This window comes from Mesocricetus auratus, unplaced genomic scaffold (assembly GCF_017639785.1).
Source record: "Mesocricetus auratus isolate SY011 unplaced genomic scaffold, BCM_Maur_2.0 Super-Scaffold_4256, whole genome shotgun sequence".
NCBI lineage: Eukaryota > Metazoa > Chordata > Mammalia > Rodentia > Cricetidae > Mesocricetus > Mesocricetus auratus.
Genome location: NW_024429182.1, coordinates 68,548,673 through 68,566,529, shown reverse-complemented (window position 1 = coordinate 68,566,529; position 17,857 = coordinate 68,548,673). Strand labels below are relative to the sequence as shown.

The 17,857-nt window shown below is 46.7% G+C and overlaps 1 protein-coding gene across 2 annotated transcripts in view; it reads left to right on the top strand.

The window, feature by feature from the left end:
* The window catches only part of Btbd16 (BTB domain containing 16), a 44,199-nt gene that overhangs the window by 15,039 nt on the left and 11,303 nt on the right, over nt 1-17,857 (top strand). For both annotated transcript variants that reach the window (XM_040752946.1, XM_040752944.1), the window contains exons 8-10: nt 5,150-5,219; nt 6,749-6,879; nt 15,907-16,026. In XM_040752946.1, the coding sequence (XP_040608880.1) occupies nt 5,150-5,219; nt 6,749-6,879; nt 15,907-16,026 (321 nt within the window). The remainder of the gene's footprint in view (nt 1-5,149; nt 5,220-6,748; nt 6,880-15,906; nt 16,027-17,857) is intronic.

Here is a 17,857-nt window from a genome sequence, read left to right as displayed (position 1 = left end):
TCTTGTCTACCATGAGAACCTGAGGGCACATCTCCGTACTTTTGCCTTGAGTGATGTAGCCCAATGGGGCTTGGTCACTGGCCCCCAGTTAGCAAAAGGCTTTTTTTTTTTTGCAGACTTCAAAGCAATTGTGTGAGCGAGCGGTGAAGGCCCAGTTTAGTTCTGTAGTAAGCTGCCCATTAACCACATGCTTCAGTGATTTGTGTCATAAACTGTGGCTCATCATTATCCCCTAACCGCTGCCTGGGATTTGCTAAGGACTAGGGGACACTGGCCCCAAAGCCTGGAGATGGCGGGTTGGCCATGGTCAGCCATGGTTCTCAGCTTTCTGCAGGGCTTAACTCCTTCTCCCCACTACCCCCACACACACAAGCAGCCCTAAGATTAGGTCTTGTTCCTGATCTAGCTCTATTAGTGAAGAGGCTTGAGCCTAAGAGACACAAAACTTGTTTCCAAGTAGAGCAGCCAGGACCCCAAACCTACAATTACTCGCCACAGTATCCCACTTGGCTCGGGTGAGGTAGCCATGTTGTTGCTTGCTTCTGTGAGGTCCTAACCCCTTCTAGTCTAGGGCTTGGCGGGGGTGGTGTGTGTGTGTGTGTGTGTGTGTGTGTGTGTGTGTGTGTGTGTGTGTGTGTGTGCTTATTCAGGCCTCATTCACTCCTCTGCTCCTCCCAGAACTTTTCTTGGGTTTCCTTGGGATGCCAGGGAAGCAGAAAGACCAATGGGCAAGTGGCTACACTTGAAATCCTATGGCTCAAAAGTCCCCACAACACGGGAAATGAGTCAAGCAGGGTGGAGTGAAGTCAACAACTTCCAAATGTTACAGTCTGGCTGGGTAGGATTAACTTCAAGTACAATGTGTGCCTGTGATAAGCAAAGACACTTCTCTGAAGTCCCCCTTGACATTTCTCATTGTGCTGAGGCTTCTGAAAGGGTATATGTGCCACAAGGAAATCCTTCTGTGGGATTTGTCTTTCTAGACTGTCCTGTCCCTTCTCCAAGTTGCAGGGATGCATACCTACTGAATCCCTTTGGTTCTGAAGACAGGCATGAAGTGGAGTTGTGTGGCTGTCTGATTTCCTTTGCAGTTGTGATGCAATTTGTCACAAAGACTTAGATGGTCTGTCTGCTCATTTAACTGCCCCAGGCCTCAGTGTGTTTTTAGTTTGGGTTGTAGCTGACAAGGACATATTACATAGCCTAGGCTGGCCTTGAACTGGTAATCCCCTAGCCCCAATCTCCTGAGTGCTCCAATTACAAGGATGTACCTCAGCTCCTTGACAAGCCTCAGTTTTGAATGCTACATGTGTTTCTGAGCCATCAACCCATTTCTGGGAGTACCCAAGGAAGCCTCAGGTCAGGCACTCCACCTGGAGCTTCTCAGATGCCCCACAGACCAAGGTCTCTTTGGGTGTGCAGAGGTCTGGACTAATCTGCAGGGGACACACTGAGAGGGTCTGGGGTCTGAGAAAGCCTTCCAGTACATCCGTATGGCCAGACTTGCAGGGCTGTGTAGCTGTTGCTGATGGGAGGCGAGCAGCTTAAGTCAGAATCAATTTGTGTGGTGTCTTGTGGTTGTCTAAGGAAGCTGGCCTTGGCTATGCAGGCAATGAAGAATGAGAAAGTCAGACTTTGTCTGCCTGAGACGTTCCATCCTCTTTATGTGGTATCTGATACCCACTCCAACTCAGCCCAGACCTCGTTGCTACTTCATAACTGTAATTTTACCACTGTTATGAATCATAATGTAAATATCCAGGATATCCAATATGTGATGCACAGGGATTGAGACCCACAGGTTGAGAACCACTGGCCTAGCCGGTTTCTGTAATACCTGTGGAAGTGCAGCTTGCTTACTTAGATCATTTCTGAGCAGTTGTTTCCTGGGCCCACATACTGGAAGCCCTAAATGACTGTTAGCATTCATGTTCCTTGCTCATCCATGGCTCATCCAAGAAAAACAGGTCCCCTCTATCCTCCTGCTTCCTCCCCTGCTTTATTCTGACTGCCAGAACAGGTAGAACTTTGGTCATAATGAGCCAAGTCTCTTGACATGCTCATGAGCCTGGGTATATGGAGCCTCCCCCAGATTCTTCAGATGAGCCCAATGGGCTTAGTATTCCAGGTCAGAGGCCAGGGCAGGCCTGCCACACAGCTGAGCTTGTGTTTGAGAAGCTGGTGGTACAATTGATGGGGTGTGCTAGTCATGAGCGTAGTGTGCATGAGTATGCGTGCATGCACGCGTGCTTGCTCATGTAGTAAGACAACACTGCCCTGGGTCACTCTTACAGCACTGTGACTTCAGGCACCAGATGAGACCCTGCAGGTTATCTCAGCTGACGTGCTGCTTCATGAGAAATCACCCTGACAGCTGCTTGGGTCTGAATCACACATCCTGGAGGTCTTTCACAGATGGAATCTGTGCACACATGTGTCACCTGGTGATGGTGCATAGGTTCTCTCATTGATGCCTGCATTGGTAGTCAGGCTGGGATGACAGCTGAGACCGGTGCTGTTGTCACAGGATGGCTCAGAGTGGCTGGAACAGAACAGGAAGGGTAAGGTCAGTCAGGAGTTTAGGATGAGCCCAGGTCATACAGGACCTCAGAGGTCAGCTCCCTCCATTTGGTGTAGTCAGTAAAGCGGGGGACCTGAAGGATGAAGCGTGGTTAAGCGGGAGCCCTCTGTGGTGTGGTTTAGGCACTGTGAGAGGCTGGTACTGACATGAAGCCGGGAGGCAAAGAGGATCTGAGCGAGGTCTGGGGAGAAGGGAGCTCCAAGAGACGCGAACATGAGAACTGGTGGGCTTTGCAATCTTATGAACCAGAGGTATCCGAACAGAAGGTAGGGAGTTTTAACAGACCCTGGCAGAAATGAAGACATTCTAAAAAGACATGTGTGCCTCCTAATCTATCAGACTAACAAAACAATGGACCACAGAGAAGTGAAAAATTTCCCAGGAATCCCATGCTGAGAAAAGGTAAAGGTGTCAGCAAAGGGGGAGGGGGAGTGGATCTTGTGTCCAGGAAAAAGATTCCTAACTGTTCTGACAACTTGTCACGCAACCATGCAGGATGAGACTGAGCCCAGACTGTCTTCTAGTTAAACTTTAATCTCACATCAGAACCCCAAAGACATATTTGGGGTGGTGTGGCTCACTGTGTCTTGTTTCTCTTTCCCAATGTGCCCACATAAATAAATAATAAATTTATTTATTAGCAGAATGTATTAGCCAGAATAAATCTCCTTTTTCTGCTTTCTTCTTTTAATTTGGCTCTTTCAATTGCCTTATTGAGGCACCTGGCTTGGGACTCAGACTGTGACCCTTAAGTTCAATAGCAAGATTATTATAAACCTAGAATCTACTCAGCACAATGGTCTCCTGTGCTCAAAGCCAAGCCCCTGATGGAGCAAGTCTCCTGGCAGCTGCGAGGCCCTCCTAGAACACAAGCGTAGAGGGTAACTTGGTCATGGCCAGGTTATTTATTCATTCACAGGTTATTTCTTACCTTGTTCTAGCACAGGCCTTAAAATCAGCACATAAAATAAAACCAACTGGATACCTTAATTTATTTTTATTTTTTAGGGAGAAATAAAACAAATATGGATAAACTGAAACTTGTCTACCATAGCACAGGTTCACCACACATTCAGCTCTGAGCATCCTAGCAACTAAGGCTAGGGGAAACCTGATGAGTGTCATGAAATGGAGATTAAAATTACCTAAAAATCACTTTGCGGAGGCAGAGCAGCTGTGGGTGTCTTCTGTGTCCTTAGCAACAGCCAAAGAGAAAATGGACAATGAGTCTCTGTTCCTTCTCATGTTGGTAAAGGCGCCACAGCAAAATGGAAGTCAGAAAAAGCAGTTCCTAGAGGCACGGGGATGGGGAGCCCCCTGCTCACTGCCACTATGACTTCATTGATATGTTTAGAGTATGCCAGTGAGATGGCTCAGAGAAGAAAGACACATCCTACCAAACCCAAGCGCCTGAGTTTGATCCCTAGGAATCCCCAAGATGGAAGGAGGGAACTGACTCCGGTAAGCTGTCCTCTGAGTCCCACATGTGTGCCTAGCTCCCCACACACCTAGACATGCGTGCACAGAAATGGAATCAACAAATGCCAGAGTCCCTGGTTAGCCTTGAAGTGCATCTCAGCTGATTTCACAATAACCACAGAGCGGTAATGAGCCCAAATGATGCTCACTTCGGTTTCACCTGTCCCTCTCTCTTGGCAGTCAGCTCTGTCATCCCTGCTTTTCCTTCACAATCTGCACATGCTCCTGTCACAGGCTTTCCCGCATGCTTTTTCTTCTCTGGGGACACTGGCCTCTCAATGCCTGCCCCAGCCATTTCTTTGTCCTGCTGTTTCAGGTTCTAAATTCCACTCTTTCGGTTTCTGATTGCTTTTCGGATTTAAGCACTATCAGATCCCCTCTTTTCGGCTTTCCCATGGTACCTTAAAGCTTTAGCCTTTTAGCCCAAGGGTGTCCAACGTTTTGACATTGAGACACAATGCCATCGACAAATGTGTTGGACTGTAGTTTGAATGTGTCTGTCCTAACCGCTAACCAATTGTAACAACATGATAACCTGTTCAAGTGTGTACTTAACAGTCTGTGTCTTCCCATTGACCATTAGCTTTGTCCTTGTACATCAAAGTCCTGGGCCAGTGTACATGATCAGTAAATAGAATTTTGGTGAGGAATTCATCAGTGGAAACCAGACCTAGTTATGAGAAAGAACTGAGATATTTATCAGAAAGTTACTGTTGGAACCTGTTTGTGGACAGAAAAGGACAGCATTTGAGGTCGCCTAGCAGCGTGTCAGGAAGAAAATGCCTTGGGCACGAGGGCATCCAAAGTCCATCTTGGCAAAGCCTCTCTGGCTCCAGGCCACAGTGCTACTCTCTGCTGAAGAGGCTGCTGTGTTACCTTCTGAAGAGTCTAAGCTCCTTCCAGCCTCTCCTCCCTTCCTTAGCAGAGCTCTTATAGCAGGCCTGCTGGTTTTGTTCAAGTCCCTAAAATAAGGGCTCCCTTCCCAGTGAAAGGTCTCTGCCACCACCTTAGAGTTGAACAAGTCTCTGCCCCACCCCCCTGACCTGACAGCATATGGGGTCGTCACTATCAGCAGCTTTCTCTCCACAGGTGTATCAACATGATGTTGACCAGACTCACACCGAGCACCGTCAAGAACTTCTATTTGGCTGGCTGCAAGGTGAGGATGGCTGGATGGGGTTTGTGGGCCCTGGGGTGCCAGGGCTTCAAGAGCTCCCAGACCCTGGATGTTGCCCACGAGACCTAACTCCAATATGTCTACTCAAAAGCACCAACTCAAGAGTAGAAATACTTAACTTTAGAAAGTTTAAAAAAAGAAAAGAGAAAATGTTTTAAATGCATAAACGAGAAAATAGTTTGAAAGGCCTTAATCTTGGGATTTGAGAGCAATTTCTAGTGTGATTTTTCTCACCAGGGCAGTAAGTACCTTCTAGAACATAGATGGGGCCATGAGCTTTTGCCCCACCTGGGTCCAGCCAGTGTGTCAGTGTTGGGGACAGTAATGTGATGCAGCTCTCATTATCAGAGGACAATGAGCATGAGGAAGGATGTAACTGCTCAGGGCTCTAACTGCTGAAGGCCTGTGCTGGTCAAGCCTTACCTACAAATTCCAACCCCCTCACCCCCCGCCCTGCAGCGATCACTCCACTCGTGTCTATTGGCACACTGTGAGGTTTGGGGCAACAGTTCCCACATAGCCAGCATGTCATGGTGCTACATCTAAGAAATACCCTAATGTCTGCCAAAGAACCACCTGGTTCTCAGAGTCACTCCACAGTTCTAGAAAGTCAGTCTTGGTGACACCCTGGCATTCTGGTTGCCATTTCTCAGCAAGTCTTTATCCCAGAAAGACTCACGTCCCAAGGACATACAAGGTCTGACACTATCCTTTGATTCTAGGAGCCTTTTCCACATTCTTCCTCTCCCCCCCACACACACACTTATTAGATCTGGACAATTTTGTATAGTGTATTTTAACCATATAAACCCCATCCTCTATCTTCTCCCACATCCTTTCCTTTTCCATAACCGCCAAGATGTGTGTTCTCTGTTAGTTTACTTCAAACCCACGGAGTACAGTTGGTGCTGTCCTTATGCTCTCGGAGCCTGGTTGATTTCCCAGGGGTCGTAGATTTAAAAAGTCTCTCTCCTAGAAGCCATCAATGGCCAATAGTGTCTAGGTGGGACTGAGTGCCACCTCCACTGCGGTTCCTGCCTTTTAATTCTTGCTTCTAAAATGTATGCTGGAGCAGCCTCTGAGCGCCCCAGACTTGTAGTGGGTCACTGAAGGTACCCCAGGGTATTCAACATGCAAGCCTCAGCTCAGGCAGCCTGAACAGTAGCTGGGTCAATTGCTGGGTCAGTTACTATGTGTGGCTACAAAAAGAGAAGGTACCTTGGGACCTCAGTTTCTCCTTTGGTGGCATAGGGATAACTGGGAGCTGACTTCATAGGAGTGATTTAAATTGGTGGAGTTTAATACTCTGATGGAGTTTAATACTCTGCACCACCCCATCCCTCCACACTCCAACTTCCCCCCCACCCCAAACCCACACCCCCCCTGTGCCTACCCCCAGTGTAGATTGTATGAAAACTGGGCACATCTGCATGCAATGTCATCACAAGCCAGCAGAGGGGGCTGAGAACCAAGCTTGCTTTATCCAGTGCCTTCCTATTTTGCTTCCTCAGTACAAGGAAGAGCAGCTCACCGCAGCATGCGAGAAGTGGCTGGCAATGAACTTGGTACCTCTGGTGGGGACACAGATCCACCTCCGGCACATCCCTCAGCATCTGCTGCATAAGGTGCTGAAGTCCCCCAGGTTAGAGCTGGTGTGCTGCCTCCAGGGTGGGTGTGGGGAGAAGCATGGGCTGGCGGGGGGGATGTGCCAGTAGTGGCCACACCCACATGTATGTGGTCTTGCCATTTAGTTTCCAGTTCCCCACTTTCTTAACAACCAGGCCTTGGATGAGAGCTGAAACTCAGGGTATTACAGGTGGGGTCAGGAAGAAGGAAGTTCTTTAAGCTCCTTCTAGCTAGGGACCTGCTGGTGTCAGCTATCTTCTTTACCTGCCTAGGTCAGAAAAGCAAAAGACTATTGCCTAAGTCATTAAAGAAAAAGAATTCTGACAACATTCTTTCACAGTAATTATGGAAAACAAAGAAAGGCACAAAAAGAAAAGAAAACCTCTCACCTCAAAAAAAGATTTTATCTCTAGTCCTTACTCCTCTACTGAATATTTCTAACCCTGAATATCCAACTGCCTGCTTGGCCCTTTCAGAGCCCTCTGCCCTTGCTGCACACCACTCTCCTGGCACAAAGTCCTTGGAACACATTAGAACCTTGGGAGTCCTCTGGACACCGCTTTGACCTCACCTTGACCATGAGGCCAATTCTGTTTCCAAAGTGAGCACTCCTCAGTGCCAGTGCCATCCCAAGACGAAGTCTCCATCATCTCGTGGCCCATGGCACAATCCCCTAATGAGACACTTCTAATGTGGATCTTGCTTCTGGCTTTGATCTCTGGTTCTACCATCTATGGTCTGACACAGCCACACAGGGACCTCCCTAGAACTCTCTGCAGAGGGGTAGCCATACTGTGCATGCTTCGTCCTGCCTGGAATCTCTTCCTGCCCTGCCAAGCTCCGTCTCCTCCTATCTCCAGCTGTTTAAGGATCCAGGGTCAGTTCTTGGCTTTTAGCTGATTCCTGATGTTTTACCAGCATTTGCATCTCAGTAACTGGCCTTCAAGCGCCTGTTTTTCTCCATCTCAGATTATTTCCTTATGTTATACTTCCAGAAATGAAATTGCCAAGATGAAAGGCCTGTTTGTTTTTAATTCCTGGTTTAAAAATATTTTATTTGGAACATGAGGAAAAACAAGAATAGTGCAAAGACCATTGGCTCCTCAATTTGCAATAGTTTACCTGGACTACATTCATCTTAAACTGAGCACAACCCATGTTGAAAATGCATTGGGATATCTTTATTTTCCCTGACCTCACAGCCTGCCTCAAAGCCACCATAGGATATCCATTGTTCACTGTAGAGTAGAGCCTTTTCCTTGCCAGCCCCTTTGGCTTTTCCCCCGCCAGTTGCCTGGGCTCTGCTGTGTTGCAGTCCCCAAATAAACACACAGGAAGCTACATTAATTATGAAGCTGTTTGGCCGTTTGTTTGGTTCTTACTGGCGGCTATCTCATAATTGTTAATATAAGTATTTCTCTTACTTAGATCTGTTGACTGACAGGGCTGCCATGTCAGTATGGTTGCCCAACATCGTGAGAAACGACCACACTGTACTTATCACTCTTTGAGGAAAAGATCAAGATTTGATGCTTGCTTCCTATGAATGTGGAGGGTTTTAGCCCATCACAGAGTAGAAAAGACCACTGTCGTCCCCAGGTACACTCTTTGCTCTGAGTCACCTACCTTAGTGTTCTATCCCTGGTCTGTTTGCATCATTATTGCACACACACACACACACACACACACACACACACACACACACACACACACTTCTCTGAACTGGAGTAAGCTATGTACAAATGCTCCTTCACCCAGCGTGCTATTTGGGAAAGTTTCCTAAGAAAGAGAATTTTTAAAAATATAATGACAAGGTGGTTATGGACTTCAGGAAGCTTGCCATTGGTATGATTGGCATCATACTTGAATATCACTGACCTAGTAACATTATTTTCTCTCCAATTCAAGGTTTAGTTTAAGACCACTTGTTATATATTCAGTTGCCAAATGGGCTGGTTAATTTTTATTGCAAACTTGACATGACCTAGAGTCACCTGGGAACAGGGAACCTCAACTGAGGAACTGCGCTGATTAGACTGGCAAGTGTGTCTGTGACAAAAGTCTTGATAGATGTGGGAGGGCCCAGCCCCTGAGGTGCCATCCCTAGGCAAATGGAGCTGGGTTATATAAGAAAGCTAGCTAGGAATGAACCAGAGAGAGACAGACAGACAGAGACAGACAGAGAGAGAGGGACAGAGACAGACAGAGAGAGACAGACAGAGACAGAAAGAGAGAGAGAGAGAGTAACAGAGACAGAGAGACAGAGACAGACAATCAGAGACAGAGACAGACAGAGGGGGAGGAGGGAGAGGGAGAGAGAGAGTAACAGAGAAAGAGAGACAGAGACAGAGACAGACAAACAGAGACAGACAGAGGGGGAGGAGGGAGAGGGAGAGAGAATAGGCAGTGTTCCTCCATGGTTTCCGCTTCATTTCACGCTCGAGCTCTCACTGATGGACTGTGACCTAGAAGTGTCAACTGAAATAAACCCTTTGCCTCCCTGAATTGCTCTTGCCCATGGTGTTGTGTCACAGCAACAGAAAGGCAACTAGAACATCAAGTCTCTTTGGGACTTCTTTTAGACGGCTCTTGGTGCCCACAGACATTTTCTAGAGACATGTTCCCTTTGAGTAATTTTCAAAGGTGGAAATCATATTCTACTTTAAAGAAATACTAGTAGTAAAATTAAAAACACAAATGTTTGTCATGTTTATGTGGCAAAAAAATCCTTACTTTAGAAATTCTATATAGAGGGGTTACAGAGATAGCTCCGCTAGTAAAAGTGCCTTTTGTACAACTATGAGGACTTGAGTTCAGATCCCAGCATCCAATAACAAACAAAGCATGGACCCATGCATGCCCATAACTCCAGGGTTGTAGGGTGGTAGAGACAGGGGGTGGTATTTCTAGAGCTTGCTGGTTGCCAGGCTAGAAGAAAAATGTGAGCTTCCGGACCAGGGAGAGACCCTGTCTCAAAGGAATAATGCATACATACAGTGATGATAGAAGACACTTGATGCCCTTAGTTGGCCTCTGTTAGCCTCCATGAGTGTGTGTACTGCTCCATGCAGGATGAATAGCCTATTCCATGATTTAGATTTACCAAGTGATACCCAATGCCCTCAAATGAGCGAGGAAGGAGGGCGGCAAGGCAGGGCCCTGGTATTGAGGGACACCATTATCCAAGAAGATCCCAGAAGCCAGCTCGAGAGCAGCAGGGCACTGGTGGGCCCCAGACACTCTGCCCTGGTCCCCTAGATTTTTCTCACTCTCATACCCACCACCCTCCACTTCAGCCTCCACCAAAGCAAAGGTCAGAAAATTGGAGAACGTGTAAACATGGCTTCCTTAGACATTACATAACCGCATCCCTCCCTCCCTTGGAAAGGCTGAGCTGTCCCACACCGGTAACATTTCACTGAAAAAGTGGGGAAAAAAACATCTGACTACAACTAGAACATTGGTTATGGCACAGGCCTGACACCATGCTCACCAGGCAGGAAAATAGTTCCAGAGCATTACGTGTCAAGTGTCTAGACTTGCCAGCCTGGCAGACGTGAGGTGGGAACTAGTTCCTGTCCTTCTGGCTGGGTGCAGGAGGCACCTGTGCAGAAAGGCCAGGGTTTACTGCCTAGGAGCCTACATCCTCAGCTCACACGGCCTGAAGTAGACAAAGACTCACTCAGCCCAGGCTCCTCACTTCCTCTTAAGTTGATCTCGCTCTTCAGTGGTCACAGAAGCTCCCATCTGCAATTCCATGCTGGGAAGGCAGAGCCAGATGGATCCCAGGAGCACACTTAGTCTTCAGCCTACCTCAGTCAGCAAGCGTCAGGCCAGCGAGAGGCCCTCTCAGAAAATGAGGCAGAGAGTGATTGAGGAAAACACTTAACGTCAATTTCTGGCCTCTACACACACATACATACACATATAAAGGAAATTAAAAAATAAATGTAATCCGACCAGAGGGTCTCTTGTCAGGGTATTTGTTGAGAAGGGTTGGCACCCCCACTTTCCACATCCAATACACTTTCACCAGGCGCTGTACTGCCTGCTTACCCTTTCAGTACCCCCAACCTGACACTGTGCAAGTCACTACCTCTTAGAGCAGAGAGCTAGACAGGGCTCCTGGGACCACATCCTGTCTCCATCATGACACCCTCTCCTATTCATGATGGAAGTGAGGCCTCCCAGAAAGAGGTAAACCAGGCCTGGGATGTGAGTCCTGAGAGGTTGTGTGAGCCCAGAGTAGGAAGCATGGAGCGTGCACACATGCACACACGCATGCGTGCGCGCACACACACACACACACACACACACACACACACACACACACACAGCTAGGGATGGAGCATTCCTGGGCCCCACTCAGCTAATGTGTTAGCTACCCACTGTCACTTCACCCCCTGCTGCCCAGACTGTGAGAAAGGCACAAGGTTCACTAGCCTTTCTTAGTAGAAGCCTTTACCTCCAGGCTGTCCAGCATTTTCTCTCTGACCTTGACCTCATCTTTTTGGTTTGACTTTCCATTTTGCAAACTATATACAAATATACACTTTTCCTGGCCTCCTGGGCCTCTGGGCTTAATTTGTTTGCCTAGAATATGGTTCTCAGTTCATTTTCCATGTAGAGGTCACCACCAGGTGACCCTTGCTCTTCTAAGTCTAATTTATGAAAACCTCATTCCAAGTTCTGTGTTCCTGGAAGCCCAGAGGACTATCTAGTTCCCATCTACACAAGACGGTACTCTGCAACAGAGGGTCCGGTCCAGTCCTTCTGTTTCCAAGATCCTCTGCTTCATCCGCGTTGGTGGTATAGTGGTGAGCATAGCGGTTTTCCAATATCCCCTGCCTCCTATCTGTGACCCAGGGAGGCTCAGAATCTCATGAGTTCCCTGAAGAAAAAAAACACGGTGAGAATGGCTTAGCAGGTAAAAAGTGCTTGCTGTGCAAGCCTGATGACCCTAGTTCATCCCCAGAACCCAAGTAAAAAACTGGATGTGGTAGGCACACATCTGTAATCCCAGCACTCCTGCTATGAGATGGGCGGTGGAAACCTAAAAGCTCAAGGGATAGCCTGGGGTACAGAGTGCAGTAGAAACAAGGGAGTTACTGCCTCAACAAGGTAGAAGGTGAGAGCTGAGTGAGTGCCCAGAGCTGTTCTCTGGTCTCTACACATATCAGAACATGTGAGATCTGTATTCATATATACCTCTGGCAAACATAACAATGCCTCCCAACTACTGAGCACTTGTCAAACACAGAACATGCTGAGTGGGTATCCAGAGGGCTCATCGCCACAGCAGCCCAGTGTGCTGGGTTCTTTCACCTACAGTTTTTACCTGGGAAATGAAGTGTCAGTCAACACTGTGTTTCCCCTTCTGCCACCCCACACACAGATGAGCTGGATTTGAACCCAGGTTAGAGCTCCCTGGAGCCATGGCCATCATCAGACTCTAATATAACTTTGAGACCAGTTCCTTTACTGATGATGGTCAAGATCAATAAGAATTTTGATCTACTTTTTACTAAAACATTAAAATTTGTGTGTGTGTGTGTGTGTGTGTGTGTGCATACACATATCCCAGCACACAGAGGACAGCCTATGAGAATCAGTTCTCTTTTTCAACCATGGGTCACAGGGAATGAATTTAGCTCATCAGACTTGGCAACAAGCCCCTTTATCTGCCCAGACATCTCTCTGGTCCATTTTACTGTACAAGTTTTTATACAGAAAACAAAACATTAACTGCTCTAAATGAACAGATAGTAACATTTTATCATAAATTAAGAAATAAATTGCTGGGCGTTGGTGGTGCACAACTTCAATCCCAGTTCTCAGGAGGGAGAGGCAGGTGGGTCTCTGAGTTCAAGGCCAGCCTGGTCTACAGAGTGAGTTCCAGGACAGAAAGAAAGAAAGAAGGAAAGAAAGAAAAATATCAGCCTGGGAGTGGTGACCCACATACCTTTAAACCCAGCACTCAGGAATCAGAGGCAGGTAGATCTCTGTGAGTTTGAAGCTAGCCTTGTCTATATAGTAAGCTCCAGGCCAGCCAGGGCTACATAGTGAGACCCTGTCTCAAAAAACAAAACAAAACAAGCAATAAAATATTACCAACAGCTCTCCTCTTTTCCTCAGTGCTATTCCATTCCTGAAAACAAGAGGATGCCTGCAGGCATCCCCGATCACGTTTGTGAACTCTATCTGCATGCTAGTACATCCACAAAGAATGCATTATCTTGTCTTGCAAATCAGCACTCTTATAGTGGTAGGGAGGTATCACAACCTACTCACAGCTGGGCATTGTGCTCCCTTCCAACCCAGGCTGATGCGTTTAGTCGGAATTTCTAATTCTGAGTGCTGTGCAGGGTTCTATGGAATAAGTCCACAACCATCTCTTCTTCATTCCTCTTCTAAAGGCCTTTCATTTTATTTAGTTTTTTTTTTTTTTTGCTATGACAAACAGAACAACAATGGATATCCTTGTTCATAGCCCGTTCATGTGGGTGTGGCTTTCTCCAAGGTCAGTGTTCAGAAAGAAGGTTTATTGTTTATGCACAGCATTTTCCTTGACAAATAGAACAAGAAGACAACGTCTTATGCATGACAGCGATTTTCTCCTAAAGAACAAGGATCAGTTACGCTGAGGTGGCTGCAAGCAGACACCAGGGAACATGCGCAGCACAGCGTGGGAGACTGAGTTCCATCTGCATTGAAGTCTCCAAAGCTCTTGGATTAATTAAAAAGTGTGTGTGAATGTTCTCCTTGCGGTTACTTCCTGCAGGGGCTAACGCAGCCATGTCATATGCAGCTGACATTGAGACAGCATTGTCATCTACAATGTTCAAGAAGTGTGCAATGAAATTGCTAAAAAGCAAAACAAAAAAACCTCACAATGTTTTCAAAAATTTTATGATTTTATATCAGACTGTACTCATCACTCTCCTGGGTCCATGAAGCATTTGGGGCTGCAGGTTGGATATGCCTGGAAATGGCTTTTAGAGACTGATGCTGTCCTAAACACAGAGACCTCAACTTCAGCAAATGTCTTACTAAAAGCCAGGATCTGAGTGATGGAGCCCAGACCATCCCTCTTGCTATTTCTGACTTGTCCTTCGTAAGATCTCAAGAAACGTTCTAGACTTGAAGGCCACAAGTGCAGCATCTACTCTGGAAGCCACACAATCAGATCCCTCCACCCAGTGGACTAAATTCTCTATGGGGATGTGGCATCTGCCTCTAAGAAGTACCACCCTTTCCTGCCTTGTTGCTGTGGCCTAGACAGTGACCAACTTGGATCTGTCTGGCCAGACTCAAGACAGGGTATCTGTAGGTGGCCTGGAAACAAATAAAAAGAACGAAGCAATTATATCGTGTCCAGAAATAGTGTGTGAGGTGGGAGGGTTGCATTTGTATTCTCTTTTAGAGACATGACTTAACTTGGTTTTCACCTACAATTACTCCTTGAGGTGGGGAATGAAGAAACTATGCCATATTTTATAACCAGGGTCTGATACTAGAAATATCAGTGGGTTTAAGAAGTGTTGAAACAGTTCCTTTGATAGTTGAGCCAGCAGAAGCCCGAGGCCTTGGAGATAGCTGCAGTGGCTTTGGATATAGTGAGCTTTTTTTTTTTCCCCACTATGTTACTCTGACTGTCCTGGCTCACTGTATAGACCGGGCTGGCCTCAAAGTCACAGAGATACACCTGCCTCTGCCTCCCAAGTGCCAGGACTAAAGGCATGTGTCATTACACTATGTGGCATCGTGGGTTCTTGAGGTGATGTCTCTTGCTCCTTTGGCCACAGCTTGGGCTCTGGAACCAGGAGCCATCACTGTCACTTTGAATAAGACCTGCCATTGCTGAGCACATTGTCATGTGCCGGGCACTGCCCTGAGCACTTTATCTGTGTGTGGTCAGCATAGTAATGGCTCAAGGATGCCTACATAATCCCCGGAACCTGTGACTATGTCAGAGTACATGACAAAGGTGAGCTGAAGGTCGCTAATTAGCTGACTTCAAAATTCGAGGTTACCCTGGGGTATAGGAGTCAGAGAGAGGGGAGTTAGAGGATACTGCATTGCTGGCTCAGCCAAAGAAGGAGCCAAAGCTGGGGGTGACAGAGCTTTCCAGGTGCCAAAACAGGCAGGGGAAAGATTCTCCCTAAAGCCTCCAGGAAGGACTAACCGATCCTGTTCCCACCATGATGAGAGCCCAGCAAAGTCCCTTTTGTATTTCTAGCCTCCAGAACCATGATGAATTTGTGTCCTCCTAAGCTGCCCTCAGACAGCTAGAGCAACAACTGGACACTTACACAATGAGTCCTCTCCTCTGGTCTTCACCACTGCCATTCTGAGAAGTGACTAGGATTGCCCTTTCACAGCTGAGCGATCACAGCCATACCCCAGAGGTTCCGGACCCATGCTTGGGTCTGAGCCCAGGACAGTGTGACCTGAGATAAGTTATTCATTTCAGCCTCAAGCCAGGCCAAGGTCCAGTGAGGCCAATGAGACACTCACTTTGGCTGCAAAATTTAGCAGGCGAGAAGGGGATAATGGCTGACTGAATAGCCTGACATATTAAGATATAAATATCTGTGTGCAATTGATAAAAATTAAGATTAATGCAAAGAGCCAAAATGAACACAAATTTAAATGTTAAATACAATACTAGGACCAACTTCAACAGCTATCAAAGCCAAGTGCATCTCTCTCAATGGCATAGGCTTATGCTATAGGATTACAGTTAAAACCTGTAATGACTTGAGAACGTAGCATTTATTGAGAGCTCACCCTTGAGAACATCACTCCAGTAACAGCATGGCGGGTAGCTGAGAGTTCAGAGCCCAGCATCTGGTTCCTAGTTCTCCATTGGCTGAGTTGAGTTGCCCTGAACAAGTTACTCAGCATCTCACTGTCTGAGACCACTTACAGACTCCGGCTAACTTCGTCTCACCCCCAGACTGGATTCAACCTCTTCTTTTTCTTCCCAGTGGCCTGTCCCTCCTAGTCCTGATGTGTCTTCTCCATCTGCCATTTTGACCAGGTTGTTCACCTTCAGTGAGTTACACCTCCTGAAAACCTTACTCATGTGGGTTTACCTGCAGCTGAACTGCAAGGTCCAGGTGATTCCAATCCACGAGACCATGCTGGCATATTTTAGCAGGTAATGCACCTTCACGTTGATGGATAAAATGTATGCATCTTGGTTTAAACCCTTTCAATTAATTAGCTAATCATTTACTTATTCGTTGTACGGGTGTGCATACTGCAAATGCACGGGGGTGTTGGAGGATGACTTGCAGAGATCAGTTATCTCCTTCCACTGTGGGAATCCCTGAGACCCAAACTCAGGTTGGCAGGTTTAGTAGCAGGGCTTTTACTCGCTGAGCTGTCTCTATATCTATCTGTTTTGCTTAAAATATTGTGAGGGGGAAAGCATCTATAATATGGTTTTCATTAGCATCACCTGAAGAGCATGGGGTGAAGCCTGTGGCGACAGAATGCTTCAAACCACTCAGAAGAGTCAATGGCACACAGGTGTTTTGCCATGGGATATCCACATGTTTGGGGGGCTGGTGGGTCTGGTAACAACCATTATGCAGAAAGGAAAATGACCATGCTACACTGACCTAAAACATAAGGTCAGACGTTTTCATTTAAATACAGATAGATAGTATATAATATTCTGGGTTTTCTGGAAAAATGAAAAGCATTTGAATGGGCAGAAGTTTACTAGCATGAATGTAGTTTCTGATACTCTCTTGCCTTAAATGACCTAAAATTAGTGTATCTCAACATTCAAGTAAAAACTAATAGAGTGATAATACTGTGTACCCTTTAAGAGTGTCTTACTGTGCACTCCCGAGAAAGCTTTCTATTCATTTTATCTGCAGAATACTGAAGGGTTTTTGTTCATTTTAATCCTTCTCTCCCTCCCCCCCTCTCTTTCTCTCTCTCTCTCATGTGTATGTGTGTGGTGTTTGCTTGTATGTATGTACATGTACATGTGTATTGTATGTGTGGAGGGTGTGAGTATATGTGTGTGGTATGTATGTGTGTGGTAAGTGTGGAAGGTGTATGTGTGCACACAGGCTTATGTGTGAGTGCAGGGATGTGTGTGCCACAGAACACACGTGGAGGCCAACCTTGGGTGTTGGTCTTCACTCTGCCTTGTTTGAGACAGAGTCTCTTGTTTGCTATTAGATGCAACAGGTGAGCTGGTCATCATATTTCCGGGGGTTCTCCTGTCTCTGCCTCCTGTCGCTCCACAGGAGCACTGGGTTACAGACACATGTGCTACTAAGCCTGACTTCTCATGGGTTCTAAGGGTCCAAACTCAGGTCCTCATACTTGCATGGTGAGCACTTTACCTGCTGAGCCATTTCCTCAAGTTAAGGTCTATTCTGGCTCAGGGGCAAGGGTTTCAATGGTTGACCAGCCCCATTACCTTTGGGCTTGTGTTGTGGGTACCAATCAGCTCACTTCATGGTGACCAGGAAGCAAAAAGAAAGAAAGGATTAGGGTCATAATATCTCTTCCTAGAGCAGATAGAAGCCTCATTTCCTCCCATTGTGCCCAAACCTGAAGGCTTCTCCATCCCTAGTGACCAGGTCTAACCCATGAGCTTAGGGATAGTATTTAAGAGCAAACTGTAACACTTCCATATTAAATGTGAAATCAGCATCCATATCATCCAAGGTGGTGGATAAGTGTGGTGACCCCAAGAAGCTGCAAAGAGTCTGCTCTAGAAAGGGAGCCATGGGCAACCTTACTTTCTTCTCTGTCCCATGTCCCCATAGGAACAGGAATCCAGGCCTCTTGGCACAATGAGGCATGTTCTTTGCACATGGGAGCTTAGCAGATAAGTATGTCTTCACATATTAATGAGCAAAGTAACCTGTTTGAGCCAAGTTTCATCTGTATTGTTTTGATATATCTCATCCATTCCTGGAACATCTGGGTACTGTGCTAACTGCAAACCCTGTTCTTTTCTT